The sequence below is a fragment of the Salvelinus fontinalis genome, chromosome 16 (genome assembly GCF_029448725.1).
Source record: "Salvelinus fontinalis isolate EN_2023a chromosome 16, ASM2944872v1, whole genome shotgun sequence".
NCBI classification, from domain to species: Eukaryota; Metazoa; Chordata; class Actinopteri; order Salmoniformes; family Salmonidae; genus Salvelinus; species Salvelinus fontinalis.
In genome coordinates this window covers 11,774,421-11,790,524 of record NC_074680.1, presented here as the reverse complement: position 1 = coordinate 11,790,524, position 16,104 = coordinate 11,774,421, and the positions used below count along the sequence as shown (strand labels likewise).

The window sequence follows — 16,104 nt, the reverse complement described above, 5'->3', positions numbered from 1 at the left end:
TAGACCTAAATCGACATGTTGTTTGGGCAACAGTGTCTTCTAAATTAAAGAGGTAAAAGCAAAGTAAGAATATGTTAGCTACATGAAGTAGCAATAACACAACTCCCTGGCATTTTCATTTATTTTCATGTCAAACAACACTGTATTAAACGTGCCCACTATTATATTCTAACTATATAATTAATATAGACATTATATTCCCATGAATCCAACAGTTAACCCCAAGTGTTTTGCTCTAAATCGCAAGTCAAATTGCAACATTTGGTTAAAAATAAGGCCCAGATTACTTGCCAATATCATGCAGCCCTGCGTGGCAGTGTGGAAATGATCTCAAATGAATTTTTTTGGGGGGGGGGTTGAAGTTGAACAATATAAAACAATCAGAATGGAGAAACACCCATTGAAATCACTTAGAATGTATGTGTTGCCACCCTAGGGTCAAGGACCTACTCATAATTTTTTTTTAAACTTTTATTATTAAAAAAACATAAAATACCATCAAAACGCCATTTATTTATTTTTAAATACCGTGAGATAATATTTGGTCCATATTGCCCAGCCCTACCCCACCCTCCCCTTCTTCAAACCAACCAGCAGCCATTTCTGTCAAGGGGGTCAAAAGGTGGATGATGCACTCTCTTTGTATGAGCCTGGTGGCATGGTGGAATTGGCTGTCGTGCCAAACTGTGCCCCTTGTTATACAGTATTGAATAGAACCTGAAAAACAAATGATATGCTACATATACGAAGTGGTTGTGGGGGCGGTGCATCGATGCCAACTGTGCAGGATATGGACGGAATAGAAATAAAGCGTGAAAACTGAAAGAATAACCAGCACACAGATTAATGCTAACACGACTGAGCTGACTTAGTCTGTAAATCTCTAAACGAGCCAGGCTGGTTTACACTGCTTCACAGACTCATTTTAGTTTGTGTAAAAATGGCTGTGAATGTGTGCACACAAATGCAAGCGCGCACACACACCAGAGTGTAATGGGGGCGTTTGCTTTTGACCAGAGTTATATCTGGGTGAATTTCAGATCATGTTTGACATTAACCTGAAAAGTGAAAATCTCCAATCGCCAGGTGCCACCCGGTCGTGTGTGTGGTTGTTTTAATATGCTCAATCTCTACGGTGGACTGCTGTCACTGTCAATTAGGGAAATATCATATAATAGAAATGATGGACGGAATTGTGATCCTAAAGCCCAACACAATGGATAGCTTGGGTTGTAATTTTAGACTTCTGATGAAATGACTAGTGACCTAAAGGTAAACAGTGCATTCGGAAAGTATTCAGACCCCCTGACGTTTTCCACATTTTGTTATGTTACAGCCTTATTCCCTCATCAAGCTACACACAATACCCCATAATGATAAAGCAAAAACAGGTCTTTAGAATTTTTTGCTAATTTATACAAATAAAAAAAACAGATATCATATTTCCATAAGTATTCAGACCCTTTACTCAGTACTATGTTGAAGCACCATTGGCAGCGATTACAGCATCAAGTCTTCTTGGGTATGACGCTACAAGCTTGGGACACCTGTTTCTCCCATTCTTCTCTGCAGATCCTCTCAAGCTCTGTCAGGTTGGATGGGGAGCGTTGCTGCACAGCTATTAACAGGTCTTTCCAGAGATGTTCGATCGGGTTCAAGTCCGAGCTCTGGCTGGGCCACTCAAGGACATTCAGGGACTTGTCCTGAAGCCACTCCTGGGTTGTCTTGGCTGTGTGCTTAGGGTCGTTGTCTTGTTGGAAGGTGAATCTTCACCCCAGTCTGAGGTCCGGAGTGCTCTGGAGCAGGTGTTCATCAAGGATCTCTCTGTACTTTGCTCCGTTCATCTTTGCCTCGATCCTGACTAGTCTCCCAGTCCCTGCTGCTGAAAAACATCCCCACAGCATGACTCTGCCACCACCATGCTTCACTGTAGGGATGGTGCCAGGTTTCCTCCAGATGTGACTTTTGACATTCTGGCCAAAGAGTTCAATCTTGGTTTCATCAGACCAGAGAATCTTGTTTCTCATGGTCTGAGAGTCCTTTAGGTGCCTTTTGGCAAACTCAAAGCGGGCTGTCGTGTGCCTTTTAATGAGGAGTGGCTTCTGTCTGGCCACTCTACCATGATTGGTGGAGTGCTGTTGAGATGGTTGTCCTTCTGGAAAGTTTTCCCATCTCCACAGAGGAACTAGAGCTCTGTCGGGTTCTTGGTCACCTCCCTGACAGGCCCTTCTCCCAAGATTGCTCAGTTTGGCCGGGCAGCCAGCTCTAGGAAGAGTCTTGATGTTTCCAAACGTCTTCCATTTAAGAATGGAGGCCACTGTGTTCTTGAGTGCCTTCAGTGCTGCAGACATTTTTTGGTACCCTTCGCCAGATATGTGCCTCGACACAATCCTGTCTCGGAGCTCTACAGACAATTCCTTTGACCTCATGGCTTGGTTTTTGCTCTGACATGGACTGTCAACTGTGGGACCTTATATAGACAGATGTGTGTCTTTCCAAATCATGTCCAATCAATTGAATTTACCACAGGTGGACTCCAATCAAGTTTAGAAACATCTCAAGGATGATCAATGGAAACAGGATGCACCTGAGCTCAATTTCCAGACTCATAGCAAAGGGTCTCAAAATTCATGTAAATTAACTATTTCTCTTTTACATTTTTTATAAATGTGAAAACATTTTTATTTTTTTTACGTTTTTCACTTGTTCAGTATGGGGTATTGTGTGTAGATTGCTGAGTATTATGTTTTATTTAATCAATTTTAGAATAAGGCTGTAACGTAAAAAACATTGGTAAAAATCAAGGGGTGTGAATACTTTCCGAAGGCACTGTGTGTAACAGGGTCCATACAAATAGATGTTATATAGCATTTCAGCTTGAGAGCCAGTAAATACCCACAATATGAAATGTATCGACTTGTGTGGAGAAGAAAGTAGATAAATACGATAACTTGGCCAACACGGAGTTCTTTAGAAAATAGAAAAGCCAACATTGCGACAAATCAATGTAGCCCTGAACCCCAGAGTAGCCTCACTCTACCCACCCCTGAACAGCCATCTTGAATGACGGGGCGCCAGTGGAAAGTCTCTAAGTTCATGCGTCTGCAGACAGTTTTTCCTGAAGAAAAACCTTGACCAGGAAAAACTCCTGATCCTAATGTTGGGATAGATCGCTTCAAGCAGACACTCGTCTTACTGCGCCCCCCCGTGTCAGGTCACATCTTGAGCCAGTAGGTAGACTGGCCCTACCACTCTATTCATGGGCATACTCATACCAACCTCTCACAAAAAGACAGGATCAGGCAAACAGCAGTATCGCAGTACGGCAAGAAGGCAATGAGTGGAGAAATAAGTGGAGAGAGGACAGGAAAGCAATAGAGTGGGAGGAGTAGGAGAAGAACGAGGAGTGTAGGATGCCGAATGCTAAAAAAGAGAAAAGAAAATCGCCAGGGAGAAGCAACAGATGACCGTGGCAGAGGGATGGACGGCGATATTCTTTTGGCTTCCGAAACCGCCATGCCTTTGGGCAGCAGATGAACGCAATGGCACGGGCGCCAGGTCCAAAAAGTGAACGGGGGTCGAAAAAACAAACAAACAAGGATATTTTTTTTTTAATATGTAATAACAGAGAAGGCCAAGAACACGCTGACATGTAGCGGTCGTCAACAGAATCTCGCTCAGCGCCAAAATCGCTCTCTCTCTATTCTCTCGTCTCTGTGTTCCTGCCATTCTCCTGCCATCTCTCTCTTCACACCCCCTCTTCTCCTCCCACCATGTTCCTATCATCAGTCTCTCTCTCCCTTACACACACACACACACACACACACACACACACACACACACACACGCACACACACACACACACACACACAGTCACGAAAGCTACATCTCCTTGGAGCACACACACCAACCTCTGCTGTGGGTATTTCTCCCATGGAGCCCTGGCACAGGTCCAGATGGTTCCAGGATGGCTCTTTTCACTGAGCCCAGTCCCCCCGCCAATGCCAGCAGGCGCCTTTGCCAACAACACCCCACCTTACAAATAGCACCGAGGCGGCAAAATAACTGGTTGAATATGCCAGTAATGGAGAGGAGGGAGAGAAAAGGAATAAGGGAGGGTGGTGGTGAGCTTACAAAAGGATACAACGTGTGAAAAATACTTTTGGTGTGACTTGGATAAAATATGGGCGTTTTCTTTGTCCTTTGTTTTTGGAGGAAATTGAAAAGCGCCTACAGTCAAACCGTAAAGCAGTAGTAATCAGAAATCAGACAGCTTTTGTTGGCTTATTTTGTTTTTAATTGTGGTGGTAGAAATAAAACAACTCCGCAAACCATCGGCTACCACGTTCGGTCAAAACGTGCTTTACCCTGCCTCTCCACCGGTCATGGTAGGGCTAACTTCGCTCTTTTGCTACCAGACAATATGTCCAGTTCCGTCACTGAACTGGCGTTTTCCTTTGTTAGCCTTTCGTGCCACTGTAACATTCCTGCATTTTTCATCCTCGGGAACTGATTCCTGCCGCACACGTAAACATGAGAGAATCCAGGTTTCCGGGAATCGAGGATTCCATGCCAATGCTGTGATGAAGAGGTCGCATTCCAGACTTTTAACTTCTCCCAAGTGGCATTGTCTCTCTCTCTCTTTCTCTCTCTCTCTCTCTCTCTCTCTCTCTCTCTCTCTCTCTCTCTCTCTCTCTCTCTCCCCTCACACAGGCTGGCAGACAGTCCGGCACGAGGCGAAGGTTGGCGCTTTCTACTGGTGCCAACTACGCTCTGCTGCACCGCAAAGCATCATGGGATGATAAGTTGGGATGAGGCGAAGCGGGGCGTTGTGGGGAGAGGTAGGTGGGATGGAGCAATATGGTGGTGGTGATGATGGTCTGTAGTTTTATAACTATTGGAAAGAAGAGGTGAGTGAGCCTTGAGCTCTTCTGAGTGAGAAAAAATACATGACAAACAAAATGGTTTTTCATTTGGAGTGTTGTGGCTGAAAGTTCAAAACTAAACTTACCATACTATGTTTTTCTGTGAGTAAGAATAGTCATTGGTATATCTACACGGTCAGCATATTTGAAATAGTTCCAAAAAGCTATTTGCAACGGGCCACTAGTAGTGAAGCATTAAAAGCGACGACTTTCGCTAGTTCAGCCAAAGCGAGACAGCATTAAGTGGGAAAACTGGGGTTGTGGGCAAGTTTGTGCTAACGTTTATTCAGTGAGGGAGAAGGGGAGACCACAGACCGTCAGAACATTCATCCCCCATGCTTCCCATACAACGTGTATCCTAGCAACCATTCCCGGTTGCTATGGAGAGGACTCCCGCCCCATCACCCGATTGATCTTGACTGCTACAGTCAGCAAGATGGAGCTGCTACAGTATGGGATCGGAGGAATTGATCACTTCAGGAGGTACAGGGAAAGACGGCAGCATGCTACAGAATACTGAAGAAAATACAAATGCACTAGGCTACGGGGAAAACCAAAGAGCAAACCGTGTTAAGGTAGCCTCTATTCCAAAACAAAAGCATGTGGATTCTTTCTCAGTTATGATTCCTCTACAGTAGGCTATATCCTGACTGTCAGAGGCTACTACTATGATGCCATATCAAACCAAACACAAGCCAACCATCCCTCTGCTGTCTGTCATCTCAAGCTAAGCAGGCTTGGGCCTGGTCAGAACCTGGGTGGGAGACCATCTGGGCTACTGAGAAGAGACTGGGTCATATCAGAGATACTGACACCATGTAGGAAACATGACTTCCGTGCATTGACAGGCCAAATGTTGGTCAATAGAGAAATGACATTACAAGCTCCTTTCAGAGAACGAAAGTTAGGCAAGTGTGGGCTCCCGAATGGTGCAGCGGTCTAAGGCACTGCATCTCAGTGTCCCTACATACCCTGGTTCAATTCCAGGCTGTATCACAACTGGCTGTGATTGGGAGTCCCAAAGGGCGGCGCACAATTGGCCCAGTGTCATCCGGGTTAGGGTTTGGCCGGGGTAGGCTGTCATTGTAAATAAGAATTTGTTCTGAACTGACTTGCCTAGTTAAATAAAAAGTGTGGCAACGCACAGTGTGCAGACATTCACACCACTATAGCCTGTGTGCACTTCCTTCCATGAAGGCCTGAGGTTAAAGGATGACTTAGAATAGTATTGCCACCCTGTCTGTCTATCCTAAAGCTAGGTGTTTCTAGTTAGTGCCTACAGGCAACAAGACCACAATTGGGATATATGCTGAGGATTGAACCATCAACCATGGGTAAGTCTTGTGAAGTATTTGCTCTACTGCTGAGCTACAAGCCTGAGCTTATATTCACAAAGGTTCTCAGAGTAGAAGTGCTGATCTAGGATCATTTCCCCCTTTTAAATCCTAATGAATATGATTACATGGACATGGGGACCTGATCACAGATCAGCGTTCCTAATCTGAGATGCTTTGTGAAAACGGGCCCTGACACGTTTAGGACCAAGTTGGCCAGGAACAGGGTGTCCTTCTCTCAGTCCCCCTCCCAAACCACCCCAACCCCCCCACGGTGACTAGGGGAGGACAGATTTCCGCCATGCGGTGTCCCCGAGCTGCTCCGACAGACGGCCCGGGAATTTACGACAGGGCGGAGCTTCTCATGCGCATAATGCACAGATGGGCCCCTGGACGCTGCAGTGGGCTGCAGAGCTCCCCAGAATGCTTTGGGTGTGGTGCTCAAGGCCATGCACTAAGCAGCTAGTTGGCCGGGGGGGAGAGGCGTGGGGGGGTGTTGACCGGACCTCAAGATCATCCTCTTTGCAATCTCAGGATGGATGATGCATTGCATAATCAATGCCAACAATCTGATATGTCATGTGTGCTGACTTATGTGGTTGGAATCTTGAAATTGGTAATTATGCTTATTACAAAAACAAGTCACATAGACATTTATAGACACCATCCAAGCACATACTCTCATAAGCATTAAACTCACTCAAATTATCTCAAATGAATAGCCCCTAAAGAATTACACCACAGTGGAGAGGAACGTTTGCAAAGGCTACTTTGTCAAAAAAAATATGTTGTCCATTATGACACAGAGACCAAATCAAACAACACTTTCAATGATCCGAGGGCAAACTATGTGCATGATAAAGTGATACAGTAAATAGTTTGGGATAACTTTGAATATGACTGATGACCATAAGGTGTACCCTAATACGTCACAAAACTAGGCTCAGGACCACCCCTCATTGGTCGTTAAACCCATATGCCTATAGTTGAACCAGAGAGGTGAATAACCATATATTAACTTAGAAACGTCATATGACAATCGTGGAAATCGTCATCTGACTTTGCTGTGCCCGGAGGACTTGTAAACAAACATCTTCTGTGGCACGATGTAGTTTTACGAGAGACGTGATTCATTTACCTGCCACGACCATTTTCTCCTCCCTTCCTTTCAGAGCGCGGTCTTTGGTGGGCATGGCTGTTGTGTCTGCCATGTCTGCGACAGCGAGTGACACAATAAAAAGAAGGCACAAAGCGAGAAGCAGTTGTGCTTTAGCGAATAACAGTAAACATAGTTTCTTCTGTACTTTGACAGTCTCCATGGCGCTGCGTCGCGCCGCTGTTGCGTTGGGATATGGGAGGAGTAAAACGACAGCGAATGTCCATCAACATGAATATTCAACGTGCGTGCGGGACGTCGTGCACTGAATAATAACTAGGCAGGGGTTAATATGACTTTGGCACAAAAGCCTACAGTGCAGTGTGTGCGTGAAATAAATTAAATTTAAATAAATATCCACATTAAGAACGCCGTTCAGCATGCAAATGAGCTGTTCACCATCCTCCATCGCTCATTCTGGGGGTTAGTTTAGGGCGGTGCATCTGTTTAAATGCAGCAGAGGGCAAAGGCAGACTATTTTTTTTCATGGGTAATTTCCAATCAAGTAATTCGTGTGTTTTAAACAGTGGTAGAAAACGTGGAAGAAAATGCAAGGTAATTCAATTAAAATAAAGTGTAGGTCTATTCTTGCTCCGCAGACCCAACATTTTCCAGATTTGAATGCTCAACCGTTTCCCTTTTGTTTGAAACATTTCATTCACTAGTCTGTGAATCCTCCTATGTTTACCTACGAATCGTCACTGAAATGTTTATGCCATTTTGTTTAGGAGATTTGTGAAATAATCTGCCATATTTGAGTATAATAACCATGCATTTTCTTCCAATGTTATAGTTTAGGCGTGTTATTGCTCCACTGCCGGTACCTGTGTTTAGTGTAAAGGGAATTGGATCGCTGGCAAAAAGAAATCCCTTTGCAACAGACTTGTTGTAACACGATCTCCATTTTGTGGATGAGGATATGGCCACTTTGATGTTTCTACTAGGCACAGGAAGTTGAATTGAAGTTTGTGCCCAGTGGATTTCTCTCAAAAACAAGGAGATAATGGGTAAGGAAGGATGTGTGGTCCCTCCCTGCCCACCAAAACGGAGGAGGAAAAGACTACCATCAGACCCATTTTGATGGTATAAGCAGTCTTAACCACCCTTCTTTTGTTTAGAAACCAAGAGCTCGAAACTGTAGTATGTTTTTTTTGAGATTGGACACTGTCAATAACAAGCTTGCCGTACATTTTGCTGGAATAACCTTAGAAATGACCTTTTTCATCATCATAATGTGCGGCCTCTGAATATAAACTAAAACTACCATTATACAAGGTAGAAGATGAAATATTTCAATCACAAGACTTTATTTAAATTTTTCACCTAGATGTTACAATCACAAACCAAGAGAACATACCTGTACATTGACTCATAATTCCATTTTAAGTAGCTGTCTCGGGCAGAGAGAGAGCTTTACTAGGTACTATGCTTGTGAGAGTGTATTAATATGCATATACACTGATTGTACAAAACATTAGGAACACCTTCCTAATATTGAGTTATATACAACTCTCTTTTGCCCTCAGAACAGCCTCAATTCATCGGAGCATGGACTCTTCCACAGGGATACAGGCCCATGTTGACTTCAATGCTTCCTAAAGTTGTGTCAAGTTGGCTGGATGTCCTTTGGGTGGTGGACCATTCTTTATACACATGGGAAGCTGTTGAGCGTGAAAAACCCAGCAGTGCTGCAGTTCGTGACACACTTTAACCGGTGAGCCTGGCACCTACTACCATACCCTGTTCAAAGGCACTTAAATATTTTGTCTTACCCATTCAACCTCTGAATGGCAATTCATACACAATCAATGTCTCAAGGCTTAAAAATGCATTCTTTAACCTGTCTCCTCCCCTTCATCTACACTGATTGAAGTGGATTTAACATGTGACATCAATAGGGGATTATAACTTTCACCTGGATTCACCTGGCCAGTCTATGTCATGGAAAAGGCCAGTGCTCCTAATGTTTTGTACACTCAGTGTACATACAGTACCAGTCAAAAGTTTTGACACACCTACTCATTCAAGGGTTTTTCTTTATTTTTACTATTTCCTACATTGTAGAATAATAGTGAAGACATCAACACTATGAAATAACACATATGGAATCATGTAGTAACCAAAAAAACGTGTTAAACAAATCAAAATATATTTTAGATTTTAGATTCTTCAAAGTAGTCATCCTTTGCCTTGATGACATCTTTGCACACGCTTGGCATTCTCTCAACCAGCTTCACCTGGAATGCTTTTCCAACAGTATTGAAGGAGTTCCCACATATGCTGAGCACTTGTTGGCTGTTTTGCCTTCACTTTGCGGTCCAATTCATCCCAAACCAACTCAATTGGGTTGAGGTCAGGTGATTGTGGAGACCAGGTCATCTGATGTAGCACTCCATCACTCTCCTTCTTGGTCAAATAGCCCTTACACAGACTGGAGGTGTGTTAGGTCATTGTCCTGTTAAAAAACAAATGATAGTCCCACTAAGTGCAAACCAGATGGGATGGCGTATCGCTGCAGAATTCGGTGGTAGCCATGCTGGTTAAGTGTGCCTTGAATTCTAAATAAATCACTGACAGTGTCACCAGCAAAGTACCCCCACACCATCACACCTCCTCCTCCATGCTTCACGGTGGGAACCACACATGTGGAGATCATCCATTCACCTACTCTGCGTCTCACAAAGACACAGCGGTTGGAACCAAAAATCTCAAATTTGGACTCAAGGACATGACAACCAGTTTCATCATAGTGCTTGATGGTTTTTGCGACTGCACTTGAAGAAACTTCTTAACATTTTCAACATTGACTGACCTTCATGTCTTGAAGTAATGATGGACTGTCGTTTCTCTTTGCTTATTTGAGCTGTTCTTGCCATAATATAGACTTGGTCTTTTACCAAATAGGGCTATCTTCTGTATACCAACCCTACCTTGTCATAACACAACTGATTAGCGGAAAGAAATACCACAAATTAACTTTTAACAAGGCACGCCTGTTAATTGAAATGCATTCCAGGTGACTACCTCATGAAGCTGGTTGAGAGAATGCCAAGCGTGTGAAAAGCTGTCATCAAGACAAAGGGTGGCTACTTTGAAGAATCTCAAATATAAAATACATTTTGATTATTTTAACACTTGAGTAGGTGTGTACAAACTTTGACTGGTACTGTATGTAGCCTACTTATGTAAGCGAATCATATCACATATGATTTACATATATCAAACTGCTCATGGAAGAACAGAACGTGTAGCAAGGCTATCCCTCATGTCCTCCACAAATATCACATCACCCCTCTCCATAACTGCCACAATCCCTCTCTCCCCCCTCTGTCTTTTTGCCTGTCAGGGTGGATATGGAACATATAGGTAGGCTATGTAATCCACAAATAACATCACATCACCCCCTCCATAACTCTCTCTCTCTTTCTCTCTGTCTGCGATGGTAGATATTGAAGCTCAATCACCTGCGGAGGAGCTGAGGGGATCTGAGGGCTGCTCGGGGGACTTTGCGATGCAAATGTGAGGTAATTACCTAAAGCCAGGAGAGTGAGTGGAAGGCAGCCCAGGCTAAAATAGAGCAAGAAGGAAAAGTGACGGTGAGAGACGTGAAAGATTCACAAGCCTGTTGATGCTGACTGATTGGAGCACTTGGAATGAAGGGCAAAAATGGAGGGGTGTTGTGTAGGAAAGGGATTCACAGAAGATAGCTGTGCCCTTGTGTTTTAAGCCCATTCTTGTGTCTGTGCGTGTCCTCTTTTTCTTCTGCAAAAAAAGATGAATGTGTTCCATGTTTTTCCTGACTCCAGAGAGATTTGGTTAGTTGTCGTTGTGTGATTAGCTTAATGTATGTCATGGTTGCCATGTTCAAGTGTAATAGGCTGTATATGGAGAATAAAAGCCGTTGACTATGTGGCCATGTGCGGTTTGTATTCTATCACAAGAGGAAATGCTAGCTTGCAGTACATTTGATTGTTCCTCTGATCTGATCATGCTCACAAAATCTGCATGGATGGAGAGTAAGTAAGGTGATGTTTACAGTGGATGCAAACTATTGATCTGTTTAATGATGCAGTATGGGTAACTGTGTGTGTGTGTGTGTGTGTGTGTGTGTGTGTGTGTGTGTGTGTGTGTGTGTGTGTGTGTGTGTGTGTGTGTGTGTGTGTGTGTGTGTGTGTGATGTCAGTGGTAACTTCCTTTAGAGTCGGCAGGCGCTCATTTATCAACCGTGCGTGCATTTCATGCAAAATGTTTGCGTATGTATAGATTCTAGGATTTGTGTGTGCCACAAATTATTGGGATTTCTCACTGTTGTATGCAACGTGTAAGGGATAATAAAGGAGGGGCTATGCATTCTATGGAAAATAATGAATGACAAGGAGTGGAACTAACCTTCCACTGAGTTGCATTATTTTCCAGAGAACGCATACAGTAGAGCCCCAAGTTGATTATCCTTTTTATACCATGGCTATAATTTAACACATTTGCCACTACAAATGTGTTAATTTGCCGTAGAAATGTGTTCAACGTCCACTGAAGTAGCTAGCAAGTTTACCAGAGTAGTTACCGTGGTAACCAAACAAACAGACTTGCTAGTGTAGCTAACCAAACCATAATTTCTAGCTTGCCATTATGAAAATCTAATTCAACAATGCCAATAATGTTATTTTGCTTTCAAAAGCAGCTCAAACATAGAATGTGTAAGAATGAACAATAGATTCAATTCTACCGTGCAAATATACCATGCGTTATAGGGAAATAATGCAAGCTCTAGAATGCCCTTCAAGCCAATCAGAAACAAGTATTCAACAATGCCATGGTAAATCCAAACCATATTCCATTTGTGTGCTCATAAACGAGCAGTTAAAACCCTGCCTGGAAAACGCCCTCCATTCGCCTAACAAAAACACCTTAATGTGCTGTATGTTTTAGACATTCTGGAACTGGGCCATGTCTGTTTCTAAAATAAGCAAAGTTGATCACATTTCTGTAGAAGTGTGGGCAGAATGTTTTAATCTTTTTAAGTGACTTAAAAAATTAAAAATAAATGCATGCCGCCTATAGCGGATGCCAAATACATTCTGCGTGATTGATTGTCTATTCAAACAATTTAAAAGTAAATGCTACAACCCACACTATGCAAAGTAATAATTGTTGTTCAATATTTTGTTTGTCAATAGCTGTTTGTATTTCGATCTGCAGTCTTGGTATAGGCTCTTACTGTAGATGAAATAGGCTATGATGCCACACTCCTATCTCACAGCATTACTGGAGCCTACCCATACTGTCTAGGCTACTGGTCTATTTACTTTTGAGCATGCATGACTATTGAATGGGTGATGGATAAGTGGTATCCTAATATTTGGTGTGTAACCAGTCATAAACCAGTCATGTCAGAAAATATGATTAGGATTCAGGCCCATATAATAAAACTCAAAGGAACACATGCTACTTTGTGATCTCCTTACCAATGGAAAATGCACCTGTATTATCACTAGGCCTATGTTTTCATGTTTTATTAGCCTACCATTATTATAATTCCCGAGCATCAAACATTTCCATTTCCCTCAAAATAACAATATTTGCTTGCAAGATTCAACCACGCATGGTCTGAGATCTGGGTGGATATACACGCATTTCCTCTGCAAGATCAACATTGATAAATACCAACCTTTAGGGTAATACTGGCGCACGCAAGGTTTAAAGTATTTTTTTGTGCTCATGCACCTTTGATAAATGAGGTCCCATGAGAGCAACAAACAAAAAAAAACACGGCAGCTGTTGTCAGTCAGAAGAAGTGGTTATGCAGATCTGGGCTGAGTATCAAAGAGATTACCAAATGACCTGGAATAAACAAACCCACTGAACTCAATGGCTCATCCATTCTGTTTGATTGCAGTGGTGCTTATATAAGTTGTAAAAAAAAACTAGCGTCTCATTGAGTCAAAACCAGGTTTGGGGTTATGTGTGTGTACATTGGTGCATGGTTTGGGGCATGTGAATTAGTGTGTTTGGTGTCAGATACTTTGTGAGCATGCTTCCCCATTTGATTATTAGTGAGACTACCTACAGTATGTGTCAGTCTAGGGCTGCATTCCAAATGACACCCTATTTCCTATATAGTGCACCATTTTTAGCCACTATAAAGGGAATAGGGATTGGGTTCCAGGTGTGTCAGAAACAGATAGGCCATTACTGCCATGCTTCAATCTTTGCCTCTTGACTCCACAACTGATTTTAATTAGCGTTTGAAAAAAGCAGCAAACTGTTTGGCACTTTGGCGTAATTGTTGCTTTTGCTAGTCTCACACTGCTGAGGGCCTTCATTAAAATTATAACTCAACAATCACACCACCTCGCTCGCTGTTTCTCAAGAGCTCTCCTCTTCCTGGGCAGGTGGGACTGAGGCACGGTTGGCACCAACAAAACAAAAGGACTGATTATGTCTGTGCTTAATAATGTCATGTGACTCTCTGACAGAGCGTTTCCTAGGTGCTGCCGTGGTGACATAGACAGGATTGGCAAAATACGCAAAGTTGATCCAATCAGAAATAATCAATTACCATGACACATGAGAATTTGACCTATTTATTCCCTCAGGTGACATACTGACTTTATGTCTTTAAGGCCAGGCTTTTTTCCAGGTCACATTATGAGATCAAACACGGCCTTACGTCATCATGGCTCATTCCAATTGATGACACTGTATCTTCAAATTTCATAGAGGTTTTTAGGCTAGCCACATGATAGAGAGAGAGAGGGAGAGAGAGAGAACTAGAGAGAGGCTATTCAAACACAAGAACGTACAGTATGTGTGAAATGGATCAGGGAGGGTGAAGGCCTTATCTAGTACATTGTTTGATCTGAGTAGGGAATGTTTAACAGAGTCGAGAAACAGGAAGTGACCTATGATAGAGTGTGAGAGAGTCAGGAAGCTATGAATGACAAAATAGGTACAAAGGAGTGAATTCTGGGCTCTGTCCAGCTCATGTGTAGTCTTAACTCTCACTTACAAGAAGTCAGTACATTCAGAAGCCGTCGGTACAGGAAATGTACAGTAGTGGCACAAGGTCACCTTGTAGGTGTGACATCTCGCTGCCTGTTACATCATTGATTTAAGCCAGGAGAGAGGTAGAGATAGTTAGAGAGAGAGGGAAAGGGAGGGAGGGAAGTCTATGGCGGATCAAGATCACTATCCCCTACCAAGTAGCCTACAATCCAGCAAGTTTAGCCAACCGCTCAATCAACCGAGTATATGGTAAGGGATTGCAAGCAAGCAAGAGTGCTCTGCACTTGTGTACAATGGCAATGGGGCATAGCAAGTTACTATGGGCCTGCCCGGATCTATAGAGAGGGGGAGAGCCCATTGGCCCTCCCCAAACTCGAACCCAATCGACCCGTGCTAAGAATGGCCCGGCTAAACCACTCTTGCCCTACATACACAGGGCAGATTACGCCCTGTGCATAATCCCACAGACACCAGAGGCATGTGCCACTGTCACCACTCCTCACCCTGCTGCCTACACACACACACATGGACACAGACACACACATATATACACACACATGGAAGCACACACGCACCCACCATACACCCCCTCCCGTCTCTTTCTTCCCTAGCAACTCCCTCCCCAGATGCCCCGCCCTGGTTTTAACCTACAGGCTGGTTTCCTCACCTAAACCCTGCATGGAGCACCAGTACCGGGATTAGGGTTAATCTGGACCTTGTGTCATCCAATATCCCTTCCCTCCCTCCTCAACCTCATCCCTCCCTCCTCTTTGGAAAGAGGCTTTGGGTGAAATCCTTTTTAGTGACTCCCCTCTCCTCACACAGACTCTGAGCCTGCTGTTAGGGTCAACTTTTCCTCTCAGGCCAAGCCAATCACTGTCCAGCTGACTCGCTCCAGTAGAAATCATACAGGACATGAAACAAATACTAGATGGATTTCTTATCTGTATGAAATACACACAGACCTTGGGATTTTGTGCACAAACTATGATGATTGTGTGGTAAAATGTTGCACTAACTTAAATTACATGTGGGTTTAATACCACAGAATGAGCAAGTGTGTGTGTGTGTGTGTGTGTGTGTGTGTGTGTGTGTGTGTGTGTGTGTGTGTGTGTGTGTGTGTGTGTGTGTGTGTGTGTGTGTGTGTGTGTGTGTGTGTGCGCGCGTGTGTGTGCATACGCGTGCATGCATGTCTGCTTGTGTACACAATTCCGATGGACCACACATACCAAGGAATTTCAATGGTCTAGAAATTCCTCCTGCACCCAAACCGCCCAACCCCCAGCGCCCATTACCCATCCATCCTTCCATGCTCTCTCCGTGCGATCACCCCTGGGACAGAGGAACCTGCTAGGCCTGAGTAAGAAGAAGGAAGTGCACAGTGATGTGGAGAGGAGAAGAGAGAGAGAGAGCTACAAAAGACTATATCGTCCTTTTTGGGTATTTTTGTCTTCGGAAATAAATTGCAAATTCACCCTGAAGCAGAGCTCCGCATTGAGTTGAAAGCCAGGGTGAAAGAGAGAGAGCGAGAGAGAAACAGAGAGGGAGAGAGAAAGTGAGAGAGAGAGAGAGGGAGAGGATGTAGGCCAGTGTTTTTATGTTCAATTCTTTAGGGGCAGAAGAAGAAATACCCTTGAGCTTGAACACTCGTAGTAAAAAATGAGAGAATCTCTATAGTGGAATC

The 16,104-nt window shown here is 43.6% G+C and overlaps 1 protein-coding gene and 1 long non-coding RNA gene across 2 annotated transcripts in view; one reads left to right on the top strand and one right to left on the bottom strand.

Moving 5' to 3' along the window:
* msrab (methionine sulfoxide reductase Ab) overlaps positions 1-7,726 on the bottom strand; it is a 46,134-nt gene extending 38,408 nt beyond the window's left edge. Inside the window, exon 1 of the mRNA XM_055864392.1 lies at positions 7,398-7,726. Coding sequence (XP_055720367.1) covers positions 7,398-7,578 — 181 coding nt within the window. The 5' untranslated portion in view covers positions 7,579-7,726. The remainder of the gene's footprint in view (positions 1-7,397) is intronic.
* A 172-nt stretch (positions 7,727-7,898) lies between these two features.
* LOC129812649 (uncharacterized) lies at positions 7,899-11,327 on the top strand. Its single transcript, XR_008753040.1, has 2 exons — positions 7,899-9,129; positions 10,862-11,327. It is a non-coding gene; the product is annotated as an uncharacterized LOC129812649 (long non-coding RNA).
* The last annotated feature ends 4,777 nt before the right edge of the window (positions 11,328-16,104 follow it).